This window comes from Paramormyrops kingsleyae, chromosome 22 (genome assembly GCF_048594095.1).
Source record: "Paramormyrops kingsleyae isolate MSU_618 chromosome 22, PKINGS_0.4, whole genome shotgun sequence".
NCBI classification, from domain to species: Eukaryota; Metazoa; Chordata; class Actinopteri; order Osteoglossiformes; family Mormyridae; genus Paramormyrops; species Paramormyrops kingsleyae.
In genome coordinates, this window is record NC_132818.1 from 8,710,142 (window position 1) to 8,724,103 (window position 13,962).

Here is a 13,962-nt window from a genome sequence, read left to right on the forward strand (position 1 = left end):
TATATATAGCAGAGCTGACAGCAACCATTAATTAAAATCTGTTTTGGGAACCGATGACTGCAGAACCGCCATGAACCCATGAGCTTAAGTTCTCAGTGAGGGAACGCTGTTCAGTCCAGGACATATTTCGTTCTGCGTTCCCACAGCCCAGACTGGCGGCATAAATCGGCAAATGATATTCGAGTGAGACTCATGGGCAGGTGTACAGAATGTGAGCCAAGACTCCCAAACCAAAGGAACACCTGGGCTATGCAATGACACACACCAGGGAAAGGTGCACTTAGGAGAGCAGCCAAAACTTGTGACAGGAGTGAAAATGTCACCGCGAAACAAACAAAAAAAAAAAAAGCACAGGATTCATGACAGCACACACTCATTTATTGTACTGCTGCAACAATACAAAGTGATAAAAAGGCCCAAAGACTGCGGGCACACAGTGTGTGGTGGCGACTGACATTAAACGCAGAAAAACACCAAAACGGAGGCTGGACATCAGCAAACATGGCGAACGTCCAGCGTTAGGGCTATGGGGGGGGTCACTCGCTCGAGGAACTGGGGCCGTGCTGGTAACACGGGTGACTGGTTCAGGCCCACAGCTCAGAGCAGTAGTATGATGATGCCAATACTGCCCCCCCCCATGTAGGGAGGGAGGAGTCACAGGCAAGCGGAAAAAGCAAATGTAACGACCACCTGATGTTAAAGCCAGACGGCTGGCCAGGAAAAATATATACATATTAATACCTGAAATGTCTTCATACAAGTCAAATAAATAAGGTTAAATTAAAACTGATAACAGGATGTTACTTCAAAATTTAAATTAAAAAAGCCAAAAGAAAATACATTCTGGATATGAAAAAGAAAAAAATACTGACAAGTGACTATGGCTTTGGTTAAACAGTTCCTCACGAGAGCCGCTCTTCAAAAATCAGCCACCGTCTGTCCTACTTCCAAATCATAGCGCCATTAATCTGTACACTTATATACACACTCGCATTCGGCTGACTAAGGTTAGACTTCCTGTGTGGGACACAGGAAGGACATGGGCACCTTACAGCGAACATCAAACGGACAAACGGCTCCATCACACCTCTCCCCCCCCCCCCCCCCCTCCGGAACGGGGGGTTGCCATGAAAATGCAGCCAGCGCCCAAGGGCAAAATTCAACTACTAGACCACAGCCGCAGGCAGGTATGTCCAATTCACATATATGTGTGTGTGTGTGTTATAGAGTTACGTATGCATGGTATTTAATTAAGTAAAAACATCATATGGCAGGATTGCGTCTGGGCGGTCATCGATGTTTAAGTAGAGCCTTGTAGACGGCGAATCCGAAGACGGCGAAAACGGTGGCACCCAGGCTGGCCCTCAGCCAGAAGGTGGAACTCTTCATCTCGGCTTGGGTCACATGCCTGCAGGGGAAAAGGTTAAAGGGGAAGTTACACCCGACTGTGGCACCACACCAATGAAGGGAGGGGCGGCGGCAGCCAGCATGTGAGGTCTGACAAGCATAACGAAGGGGCCGTGCATTTTAAGCAGCCTACCAACGTATTAGCAAACCGGAACCCAGGTTCTAGTATGTTAATCAACAGAATACACATCAAAAAAATATAATCAATAAAATATAACCAACGAAATATGATTACACTTCTTATTTTTGGTCTCTCTGGAAAGCTCTCCGAACTGTCCAGAGCATCAATTTTTAGTTTTACAAACTCACGTCAGGCATTTAACGGAAATATTTCCAAAGCATAACAACAGTAACACCTTCCTCAATGAAGACGCCCAACAATCCAAATAATGTTAGCTGTACTCGCGTTTGTATTGATTGCTGTAAGAGGAAATGACGTCTACCTTTGATGTGTAGATAAACATTAAGGAAATTATTATATTCAGATACATTTTTTCATTTTTAGAACAAGCATTAGGGAAACTAAAATAAGCATGACACATCAATATTACAAAATTGTTTTTTTTTAATAGAGAGATCACCTATACCCTCGTTGGATCTACCTATACCATCAAGCCCCCCCATTCTCTCTCGCTCATGGTTTTACCCTCATATAATGGCAGACGTGCCGAGGCTGGGGGGGGGGGGGAAATCTCATTCTGCAGTGGTGGAATCTGCCAAGGAAACTGATGGTTCTTTGATTTGCTTACAAGTTGCACACATACCAAAAACAGTGCATGTAATTCACCTTCACAAACAAATGGCTGAATCCCCTAAATCCGACTCTAATCCGACTCCTGACTTATGAAGCCCGGCTGCGAGACCGGCAGACCGAGCGTGTCAGGACATCCGAACCCCGCCACACCCGGGTCCGACACCAAGCTTCCCGCTGGCCAATGACATTCCCCACAACCAGCTGTTATCCATATGAGAGCATTCAGAAGAGACCAATTAAACACCGAAGAATCAGTTACTGATACAAGGCGACACGCAGGGGTTAGACAGCGCGCTGCACCCACCAGTCCCGCCCTCGCAGACCCCACCCACAGTTACCTGGACACAAAGGGGTCCACAGACGACTCCATGTAGATGGACTCCTCTACATGGACAACGGGGTGAACCTGCTGCGTGAGGCTGGACTCCTGATCAGCCAGCAGAAAGGCACCTAGCTCGTCCAGACAGGGTCTCAACCTTACACACGTGCGGGTACACGTGCACACACACACACACACACACACACACACACACACACACAGGGCGGTTCAGCAGCCACGCTCACCTGGGTGACCCACTCCAACCCAGCGAGCGACACACACCACACTGCAAGCTCAAGAAGTCTGCATCCGTGATTATCATCATTGATCATCATCATCATCATCATCATCATCATCATGGCAGAGACACACAATCTGAGCCAGGCACGGAAGACCGAACCTGGGAGGTTTCCCCACTTAAGGGGGAGAGCAGCATCCCAGATCGAACCCGAGTCCTTGGTTTAGCAGCATGCATTCCAAAATAGCGCTACCCCCCCTCCCAAAAAAGCATTTAAGTAGCTCAGACTTCGGGGTTAATGGATCCAGGGTCAGAGGAAGTCTTAAAACGGGACATTCCCTGGTTGGCCGCTGAATGTGCACCACGCTCACCAAAACCACAGCTTCAGTTTCACACCACCCACACTAGTTGTATACTGGTTTCGAAGTGACACAATCCCAGCTTTGTATTCCTGTAGATATCCCCTGTCTGTGACCCTCCCAAACCCTTGAGAAAATAAAAACCAGTATGCTAAAACCAATCAGTCAAAGTTTAACCGTGATATTAGCATTAGATCCAATCTCACAAACACTGCTCCCCCCCCCCCCAAAAAAAAAAAAAAAACTTTAAAAGCTTATCAAAAGCGCAATCCATCCGCAGCCCAACTTCTCGTCAAGCCACATTGCAAGGTCTGCCGACATTACAGCAGTAATTTAGACCCAAATGTAGAAGAACCACTTACACTTGAGGTTTTTTACTCAAAGAAAACTGTGGTTTTCAAAGCGGGAATGCACCATGCAGGCAGGGAAGGTACCGGAGAACAGAGGGGCGCTTAACGTGGGGAATGTTACTACAGGCATGGGGTTTAAAAATCAGCAGCACAATGTTAAAGGCAAAGGAGAGCGTAGAACCCTAATCAGCAGGAGGCAAAAACATGCATCAGTAAGAGAGACAAAGCCATCCAGAGATAAGAAAATGAAGACCTACAAGGGAAAGAAAAAAAAATGAAATGAGTACAGAATGAAAGAGCGCAGCAGACAGACAGACAAACTGTTCTTTGTTTGGCCTGTTTAGCTGTGTTAAGCAGAGGAGGGGCTTTTAAAAAACACACACACACACGGAGCGGAGCCCAGGAAGGGGAACGGCGATGTGGAAAGCCCCCAGTAATTCCCCCGGCCTGAAAAAAGGCCCCCTCCCACAGGTTGGTGCTTTAGACAGGCGAATCCACCCACACACACACACAGCTTAGCTGGAAGCACAGGAAACACAAACTAATGACACCTGCAAACAAACACCGACGTTTCATACCAAGGGGGGGCGGGTCAGCCAGACATCTAGGGGTGCACAAACATGTATGAGGTTTACAGTGATAAATGCGACCAACGTCACATATTGACACACTGCATATCCACTTCACCATACTTAGTCAAGATCATAATTACACCATAGCACCAGATATGCCTCTTTATAAAGAAGATGATTCACGTCAGTTCAAAATAAACATGCGAATAGCCGTCATTCCCGGAAAACGGAACGTTAAAATGGAAAAGACATCTGCAGTCACTGCGTCTCTCTAACGCCATCCAAACTTCACTGCAGTCACTGCGTCTCTCTAATACCATCCGAATTTCACTGTAGTCACTGCGTCTCTCTAATACCATCCGAACTTCACTGCAGTCACTGCGTCTCTCTAATACCATCCGAACTTCACTGCAGTCACATGTTCACCCTCCTGAGCCACAGTGATGCAGTGTTAAAGGGTTTGAGGAACTGACTTGACAGCAGCAGTTCTGCAAAAGGGCCAGCAAGGGGCAGAGAAGCAAATAGTTTGGACCAAAAATAATAATAATAATAATAATAATAATAATAATAATAATAAAAACTAAACAACGGGAACTGCAAGAAACGGGATAGAGGCAAGTGCATCTACATATTAAAAAAAAACCCTATATTCATAAATACCGGTCTTAGAATTTGCCAGCTTTTTTTGTCAATAATCCTTCCGAATGAGAAATTTACTCAAAGTCCCCTGGTGGATATGCAGTGCGAAGCTGTCAGGTGACACTGAGCAGGACATGTTAAGAGGTTAGGCATGTGTTAGACGGCCTTCTCGGGGCGTGAGGGCACCCAGAGGCAGAGAGAGAGTGGACCTGTTCGTCACTGCGCTGTAGAGTGTGCTCTTTACACGCTGCAGCATCTCTGAGCGCAGCAGCTTCTGACAGATGCAAAACGTGCACCTGTTACAGCTGCACATGCAGCTTAACTGGCCGTGGCTGCGGAGACACAGAGGAAGAGGTGGTCAGGGCTGCCTGCGGTGCGGTGCGGCACGGGCCGAAGACAGGGGTGACGAGACCCTCGCAGTGCGGACACACCCTGCCATAATCTACACATGGCTTTAACGGATCCCACAAAATTCAGTGATTACAGACCATAACTCTTATTATTTTCCTTTGTTATTAACCTCTAAAACAGCGGCTGCATGCTAGACAGAAAGGAAGTGATGTAATGAGCAGCAGGCTATACAAAGAGGAAGTGATGTAATGAGCAGCAGGAAACGCATCATTCGGTACAGCTGGCCTTGCGTCGGGCTCCAACGCGCTGCAGTTGCGGGGGTTGGGGAACCGTTTTGGGGGACGCTGGAGCCCTGCCGTGGGGGAGGGGGCTGACGGCGGAGGGCACACTCACGGGTACATGGCCTTGGTGGTGAGCTTGGTATAGATGTCGCGGCTGGGCGCTTCGGCCGTGTTGCAGGTGAAGCGCTGGGGGGCGGGCAGCTTGTGCTTCCTGCAGAAGTCCAGCGGAGACAGGCTGTACTGCTGCCGCACCTCCGGCAGGTCGGCCTTGGCCCCCACCAGCAGGCACGGCGTCCGGCTGTCCATGAAGTGATTCTGCGGGAGCGGAGGAGCCCTTATCATCTGGGAGTCCCGTGGACTAGGGTGGGAAACTCTACTCATACTATGTATTCATACTAAGGCGAAGAAACATATGACTGACACAAGTGAGGTCCATAAAGAATTTCTACAATACCGATTACATAACTGCACTATATGAATTCATTCGTGCATTACAGTACACAGGCAGACATAACTATATTTATAATGTATACATATAAATCACAGAATAGATCACCTCTGTCGTGCTGGAGAAAAGCAGCTGGTGAATGACTGAATGTAAATGTGATCTTAAGCGGGACGGGGGGGGGGCAGTTATGGCGGAGCAAGCGGCACCTTGTAGAGCCTCGCGCAGAACTCGAAGGAGCGGGGATTGCTGACGTCGTAGAGCAGGCACACGACATCACAGGAGAGGTCGGTCTCAGACAGGAAGTCGGTGTCCGGAAGGACCTCGTGCAGCTGAGATGAAGGGTGAAGGATGAAGGCGGGAGAGGGGTCAGGGGGGGTATTTGGGCACGTGTCTAGGAACACTATGTCCTTTGTGTGGGGGGGGGGGGGGGCAGGCAGAGCAACCCCCTTCACAAATGCATTTTAATAATTTAATGTGATTTAACATGAAATATGTACTATATAGATAAAAATATTGTGACACCTGGCCATTACACCTACAGGAACTTCTATGACATCACATTCTAAATCCATAGGCATCAGTATGGAGCTGGTCCATACAGCTATAACAGCTGCCACTCTTCTGTGAAGGCTTTCCACAAGATTTTGGAGTGTATCTGTGGGAATTTTTGCCCATTCATCCAGAAGAGCATTTGTGAGGTCAGGTACTGATGTTAGACGTGAAGGTCTGGCTTGTAATCTCAGTTCTAGTTCGTCGCAAAGATCTTTGATTGGGTTGAGGTCAGGGCTGTGTGTGGGCCAGTCAAGTTCTTCCACACCAAACTTACCCAACCATGTCTTTATGGACCTTGCTTTGTGCACTGGGGCACAGTCATGCTGGAACAGAAAAGGGCCTTCCCCAAACTGTTACCTCAAAGTTGGAAACATAGGATTGTCCAAAATGTCTTGGTATGCTGAAGCATTAAGAGTTCACTGGAACTAAGGAGCCCAGCCCAACCCCAGAAAAACAACCCCATACCATTATCCCTCCTCCACCAAACTTTACAGTTGGCACAATGCAGTCAGGCAGGTAACATTCTCCTGGCGTCCGACACACCAAGACTCGTCCATCAGACGTGTGTGCACGATTTATCACTCCGTAGAACATGTTTCCACTGCTCCAGAGTCCCGTACCTAAACGCTTCCACTGTGCAACATTATTATTTACAGCTGATCGTGGAATATCTAGCAGGGAAGAAATTTCACAAACTGACTTTTTGTAAAGGTGGCAAACTGTACTGTAGCTCTTCAGAACGACCCATTCTTTCACAAATGTGTGTAAACCTGATTGCAGGCCTAGGTGCTTGATTTTATACACCTGTGGCAATGAGTCAATGAAACACCTGAATTCGGTTATTGAGATATTGTCCCAATACTTTTGTCCATGTAATAAGACTGCGTATTGTTCTTTTAATATGGCACTGACTGAAAAGCCAATGCAACAGTTCTCTGTCTTAGATGCATGGATTTCATGAGTCACCAATCAGCTCCATGTCTTTCTGACATGACGTCATATGCACTATTGCCCAGTGGCACTTAATACCCCCAGGCTGGCCCTGCCAGGGAGGACGGCTCACACTCACCAGTAAATACTTCTCCTGGCCGTACACGTAAGCCGTGCTGATGGCATAGTACGATTTGTGCTCGTGCCTTATCATCTTCTGACGCTGAAAGACAATGCATTTAAATGTATATTAAACACTGGCTTCACTCCCCATAACTCTGAAACCCACGATACCCCCCCCCCCCAACCCCAGAGTTTGGTTATTTAAAGCTCCGATGCAAAGCCCCCCCATTCTGTGGTATTTTAAAACAGTTTCTCAGCTCGCAGGTAGGGGCACCTCGAAACTGCCTAGCCAGCGACGCGAGGTGTGTGGACCGGGCCGGGCCGCGATCAGGACGTGGTGGTGAGCTCTCACCATGAGGTTCCTGCCCAGAAAGCCCTGCAGGAAGCCGCTTTTGCCGCTGCCCCGGGCCCCAAACACGTTGCAGAGGAAGACGTTGCGTTGGGTCTGCTTCTTCTGCAGGTCGATGCGTTTGTTACGCGTGACTGTGGTTATGGGGGAGGGAGGGGGGGATGAGTTCTGAAGCTCTGGTATGAAGAGGCAACAGCGCACAGACGCCCACACACACACAAATGGAAATAAAAACAGAGAGAGGGAGGTAAACTCACTCACACACACACATCTTTGTGGGGACCAGCCATTCATTTCTATGGGGAAAAACCATAATCAACAATGACAACCTTAACCTCTACCCAACCCTAACTTTAACCATAAGTAATCAAACCACAGACTGGCATTTTTAGCTTTTAAAAAGTAGTCTCATTTGTGAGGTCCAAAATATGTCCTCACAGGGACCAAATGTCTTCACAATGTAACATATACATGACTCCCCACACAGACAGACACACAGCCCTCTATGTCACCTGTGAGGGCAGCAGCCTGGGACTCTTGCTCACAGAGGATCGGGTAACCAAGATAGCCCAGGTACTCCAGGCATCGCTGCACATCCAGGTAGGTGGTTAACCTGCCAGTGGTCAGAGATCAGGTGAATCACCTAAAAGCCACCTAAAGAGCACCCTCTTGAGTACAGACCGAATAAGGCCTCCGCACTCACGTCCACTGTGACAGGTATCCCTGGTAGGTGATCCAGCCCTGCTCGTTGGTGCACACTGTGTTGTTGACGTCGGGGCCCCAGGGCATGTAGGGGAAGACGGAGAACAGGTCCTTCAGCTCGTCGGGAGACAGGGCACAATCCCGGTCCTGGACGATAGCAGAGGCTTCAGAGTGGCTCGAACCGGGAGCCACCATTCAGAGGGAGGGGTTTCCCAGGAGTTGACCAGAAGAGTAACTCCATAAGACAGGCAACCTCTTACCTCCTAAGAACACGGCACCCAGCAAAAGAATTTTTTACACATAAACCAAAAAAAAAAAAAAAAAAAAAAACTGACTCAGACTCATTTAGCAAGTAAAGCAACCTGCTATCAAAAATGACCTGGAGGAGACTGAGTCCTGGCTGCACTGACGACAAGACACGCACGGCGCCCCCTGCAGGCGGAGCCCCGGGGCTCACCTTGTCATGCTTGTCAAACACACTCTGGAGGAACAGGTAAGCGTTGTGGTTCAGCTCCGTGGTGCAATCCGGGGGGATTTTCAACCTAGGAGCAGCGAAATGGCACCGTGAACCCGCGTATGAAGCGGAAAATCCAACCAGCTAACGGGAATTTCTCAAGATAGATCATACGGAGACCAAATACAGCATCTCATTTAAAATTACAGCATCTTCCTTGGAAATAATGCAGCAACTGTTTAAAAACGTGTTTTAAATGTATTTACCAAGAACATTAAATCACAGCCCAAAACAAAAACTTTTCTTAATTCACAAATCCAACACCTTAACAACTAGGCCCCCTGGTGGTGACACTCGTGTGATTTCCCACAAGCAAACCTCATCTGACGATCATTTATAGAGCATCTGAAATTCCAAAAATTCCCTCTTTTCTTGGGTTTCACTGTTTGTACACTGCTTCCATAACCATTCAGATACAACCAGCCACTTACAGTAGATAAGGAGGGTTTGTGGGAGACGACAACTAACCGGTGTGAGGGATGTACTCACGGTGGAAAGAGGTACTCCTGTGTGAGCTCGAGGTCATCATCATAACCGAACCTCCGCAGCACGGTCCACGTGGTCTCATGCCGGCCCCTCTGGATGAAGAGGGTGTGCAGAAAGTGGAAACCTACCAAGGAAGCAATTATGACTACATCATATGAGTACGGTCACCCATGTTGGCCACGCCCATATATGGAAAGCCACACCCACCAAAAAGTGGGCCACTCCCACATGTAAAAACCACACCTACTCCACAAACTGCACACACCCATAAATGGAAGCCATACAGCCCTGGCCACACAGCTTGAACAGGATGAACCATGAATTCCAGCAGGTCAGTTCTGGTCCTGGACAACTGAAGCTTATTCAAGTCTATATTAAGCACCTCAGGCTCCATTGCTGATAGTAAAGGCTTGTTTAGTTCAAACATGAAGCTGCCCAGTATGGAATGGAATGGAAAGGACCCCCCCCCCACCCTACACCCGAGTCTCCCCCCAGCTCACCCTTCAGCGTGAGTCCATTGTCTTGCACCCCGTCTGCCATGTTCCGCCTCACAACATTCTTCACATCCTCCAGAGCCTGAGGAGCTAGCGGGGTGTTGAAGCACGTTCGCTGCACAGACACAAGAACCGTCACGAGTGCCAGGTCACCAACACGTGGGAAATACTGCTATATATTCATTTGCATCCAAACACGAAGACTGCGGACGCCTGTGAGTGTAACACGTGTCAAGCGTGAGTGTCGAGCTCCTACCTGGAAGAAGTTGAGCTCGAGGTCACTGAGGAGGCCATCGTTGTCCATGTCGGACACTTTGAAGATGCGAGTCAGGGCTTTCACACATGCTGCCTTCATCTGAGGAAAAACAACAGCGCCTTCAGACCAGGTCAGCAGTAAAACGCCGCAGAACAGCAGAGTGCTGTAGGGCACCGATGTACCTCCTTCTCCTCCGGACAGTACAGGGGTCCTGTCGGGTGCAGGACTGCCTTCTGAGCATAGTAAAACAACTCGGAAATGTTCTTCAGGGTTTTCGCAGAACACTGAAAAATAAAAACCACATGCACACTGGTGCTTTAACAGTTCATTTCTGCAACAAAATCGACAGCAGGGATCTTATATTAGTTGGGTTTCTTAAAACTGGCTACAATAAATCTTACTTTTATACAACAAATCAACAACAGATCTTAAGATTTACCTGATCTTGTTTTAGAATGTCATTAACAGCAGAGTTAGAAACAAATGAAGGTTCAGTGTCTATCGTAAACGGTGGAGAGTAGAGGTCGACCGATATATAGGGCTGATATTTGGCTTTTTTTTAATGCATCAGCATCGGCCGATATCTGAGTGCTGTACGCCGTTTTACAGACAGGCACGTCTGCGGGCAGCCCAGTGTTATTGTTGCTGTGGAACACATGACCCATACTGCCTTGTGCAAGACCCCAGCCAGAAGAGTCCTGGGAGAAAACGGTAAGGCTTAAATTCTGATCTTTCAAAAGACCTATTTATTAAAATGGTTTGCTATGAAATGTTGCTTTAAAAGAAAACGTGAACACTTTTGAAAGAGAACGCGAATTACGCTGTCGGGAACTGGCGTAATGATAATGAGCCTTCAACCAACTGTAGCCTACAGGTAACATTAAGGATCATTGATTCTGACAGAGTTAGTTTTGTGCGCTTGTTGGTGGCTCACACACGGTTTTTTAATCGTTAAAAATCATTTTAATTAAACATAAAAATCAGAAATGAGGAGTTTGCTGCTATATTGTGCACTAAAAGATTCTGATGCTGCTATTTTTATTGTTTATAAGTTTTTGTTTACAAGTTGTATTGTGTTTTTGTTAAGTTTATATTTTAAATTTACACAAGTCAGTATTCAATAAATGCCAAGTTGAGAAATTCTGTGTATTGTTTGCTATTATTAGTGTTATATTTTACCATGCAAATAGAGGGGAAAACGTCCAATTATCGGCCAAATAAAAAATCTGCAGCATATATCGGCATCGGATATTGAAAATCCCATATCGGTCGACCTCCAGCGGAGAGCGACTGGGCTGGACAGGCTCTGGGCATCGGGCCTCACCTCCACACACGTCTCGATCTCGCTGTACTGATTCATGATGGGCAGGATGGTGTCCATGCTGCTGTGCTCCACCAGGTCCGACTTGTTCCCCACCAGGATTAGGGGCACCCTGTCCCACCACATCCCGGCCCAGACACACACAATCCCAATATAAACGAGCAGCAGACAGCCAGGCCCCTAAAGCACCTCACAGCTCGAGATCCGCACAGGTGCTCTGCTCACACTCACTAGAGGCGGGTCCACGACCCCTCACCACAACAGTACGATGTCAGGCAGGGGGGCCGTCTCCCCTCACCTACCTGCTATCTTTGTCTGTTCGGTCCGCAATGAGGGGAATCCAGTGACTGGTGACCTGCAGGACAAAACACAGAAAAACAAAAAAAAATATGCACAATCGTTACACTTTAAACTACTGACAAACCTAGGAAGCTGTACAACACCGATTGCATGAGACAAGTGCACAATTCCATGCTGCAAATGAATTATTAATCATTATTCATAAAGGCCCACCGGCTCACTTGGGACACCCTGGACTCACCCTCTCAATGGACTTCTTGTTATTGACAGCGTACACTATGCATATTACATTGGCCTGCAAAATGAGAACACATTCAACCATCTTGCAGTTCAATGGGAAAACACCAGTATATGTGATTTTATCCTATAAAAAAAACTCACCTTTGATATTTCCTGGAATAACTGTTCATCTGACTGTTCTGCTTCTATTCATGCAGGAGAGAGTGAAAGTAATATTAAAAGCCAATTCTACCAGCTTGATTCTCAGCCCCCTCTCTCTGGGGCTATCAGACGAGGCTCGCGTACCTGAATAGTCCACTATATGTGTAGGGACTCTCTCCGGGGTGACGTCAGCGGGAATCGTGATCTCTTCGGCTCGCGGAGGAACCTGCTCCACAGTCACAAAACGCGGCTATAATTAGACATTTTAAAAGCCATCAAAACAGCTGTCAAGGCCAGAAACGCTAGGAAACACAGGGGAATGAATCCTAATTCCATAATTACATAAACTTAAACAGTCCATGTTTCTACTAGTCAAGCATTGCCGGTTAATAATTGAAGCCAGCTATAACGGTAATACTGTGCAGCTGGAAGACATGCAAGAGGATGCGGTACCTCATCAGGAAACTCCTCGCTGACCAGGGACATGATCAAAGATGTCTTGCCCACTTTGGCTGTGAAGAACAGTGTGTACTTGAATACAATGCGTAACGTGATTACCAGATCGTTTAAATTTTGCTGTGTAGTTCTCGCAGATTTTAAGGTTTAAATAGAGCCTGCGTCTAGATTTAAGCACTTCTAAATAACTGTTCTGTACAACTGCTAAACGTTTGATAACATTGCAACCATGGATATTGCATTTCCACGCTAAGCAATTAATGGACCTCAAATATATTGCTAGTGAACTATTTAGGACACCAGATTCTCACCATCTTAAAGACTAAAATAGTATTAATAGACAAGTGCCAGAAAGGCAAAACACGGAACAGACAATTTAGCCCTGAGCCCAGGGACACGAAACCGGGCCCAGACGGGTGCAATGTGTGCGACAGAGGCAAAGGACGCTAAGATGACAGAATCACGGCCACTCTAAGTGTGATTTACAGCACCACGCTATTACAGGGAGAAGCAATACCGACGTCAAAAATTAACAACAGAAAATGGCTGAAGAACTTCTCATTTATAAAACACTATAGCAAATCAAAGACAGCGTTTTATTACTACTCCAAAATATGCAGTACATAAATGATATACAAATATATGAATCCCACCCAGTAGTTTAACTACGAATATACTGCAATATATATTGCTTCACTAAGCTGTTGTAAAAGAGAAAACAATTTACAAATGCACAATGGACTAACGCAATGTCAGTATTGCTTTACTGTGCAGTTACAATGCCTTTCCTAAATGCAGTAATGCAGAAACCATCTATTCTCATACTGCATGACACCTGATTAACTATAAGTACTTACGTTCCCCCACTAGTAATATCCGGACGTCCTTCCTCATTATGTCAGCGGTTATGTATTAAAGGATTTGTAAAATATCGTGAAATCTTGGCACATTAAAGGTGATCCGCGCCGTTCATTGGGTCTGTCACACTGACCCCCGTTCTATCAGGCCCTGCGCTATTCACTTCCAAGCGCTTATGAAGGGATCGCCCTGTAGGACAAAACGGACATGGTCTCCTCCGTTCTTCTCTATTCCTTAAATTGCTTTCTTTCACAGAATGCACACATAAAATCACTTGCGATACATGCATCTGACGGTTTCTGACTAAATTCTCCCTTGCAGCACGTATAACTGCCAAAGCATGTTAATTTTTACGACATTCTCGTTTCAGTCTAAGAAACCCCCGCCTCCCCTTGCTGACCTTCGACATACCGGCATCTACGGCTCCCTCGGAAGGACAAACTTGTGAAACCGCAGCATGGGAAACGCGAATTGTCAAAAAAAAAAACACAGTTGACGTAAAATATTTGGAATCCATTATTT

General features: G+C 46.8%; 1 protein-coding gene across 5 annotated transcripts; it reads right to left on the reverse strand.

Annotated features, from left to right (window-relative positions):
* Positions 1 to 356: 356 nt before the first annotated feature.
* Positions 357 to 13,871, reverse strand: rhot1a (ras homolog family member T1a). Of its 5 annotated transcripts, XM_023829908.2 has the most exons (21): positions 13,440 to 13,871; positions 12,580 to 12,638; positions 12,271 to 12,352; positions 12,127 to 12,170; positions 11,987 to 12,040; positions 11,748 to 11,800; positions 11,449 to 11,557; positions 10,307 to 10,408; positions 10,125 to 10,223; positions 9,875 to 9,983; positions 9,378 to 9,498; positions 8,832 to 8,916; positions 8,376 to 8,521; positions 8,185 to 8,285; positions 7,676 to 7,806; positions 7,340 to 7,423; positions 5,925 to 6,047; positions 5,383 to 5,585; positions 4,848 to 4,970; positions 2,500 to 2,637; positions 357 to 1,408 (listed from the first exon to the last, which is right to left on the reverse strand). In XM_023829908.2, the coding sequence occupies exons 1-21, from the start codon at positions 13,474 to 13,476 to the stop codon at positions 1,291 to 1,293; spliced, it is 2,121 nt and encodes a 706-aa protein (XP_023685676.2). In that variant the 5' UTR covers positions 13,477 to 13,871; the 3' UTR covers positions 357 to 1,290. The 5 variants fall into 5 exon arrangements, with proteins under 5 accessions (XP_023685676.2, XP_023685678.2, XP_023685680.2 ...); XM_023829910.2 differs by lacking the exon at positions 2,500 to 2,637; XM_023829911.2 differs by lacking the exon at positions 357 to 1,408 and having other exon boundaries at positions 2,531 to 3,680.
* Positions 13,872 to 13,962: the final 91 nt, after the last annotated feature.

Excerpts from the sequence above, each read along its gene's own strand:
- rhot1a (XM_023829908.2), bottom strand. The coding sequence starts at position 13,476 with ATGAGGAAGGACGTCCGGATATTACTAGTGGGGGAAC. Across the intron at positions 11,558-11,747 it reads CGAACAGACAAAGATAGCAG|GGTGCCCCTAATCCTGGTGG; the intron begins GTAGGTGAGGGG and ends GTGGTGGGACAG. Across the intron at positions 10,224-10,306 it reads ACTGTCCGGAGGAGAAGGAG|ATGAAGGCAGCATGTGTGAA; the intron begins GTACATCGGTGC and ends GTTTTTCCTCAG.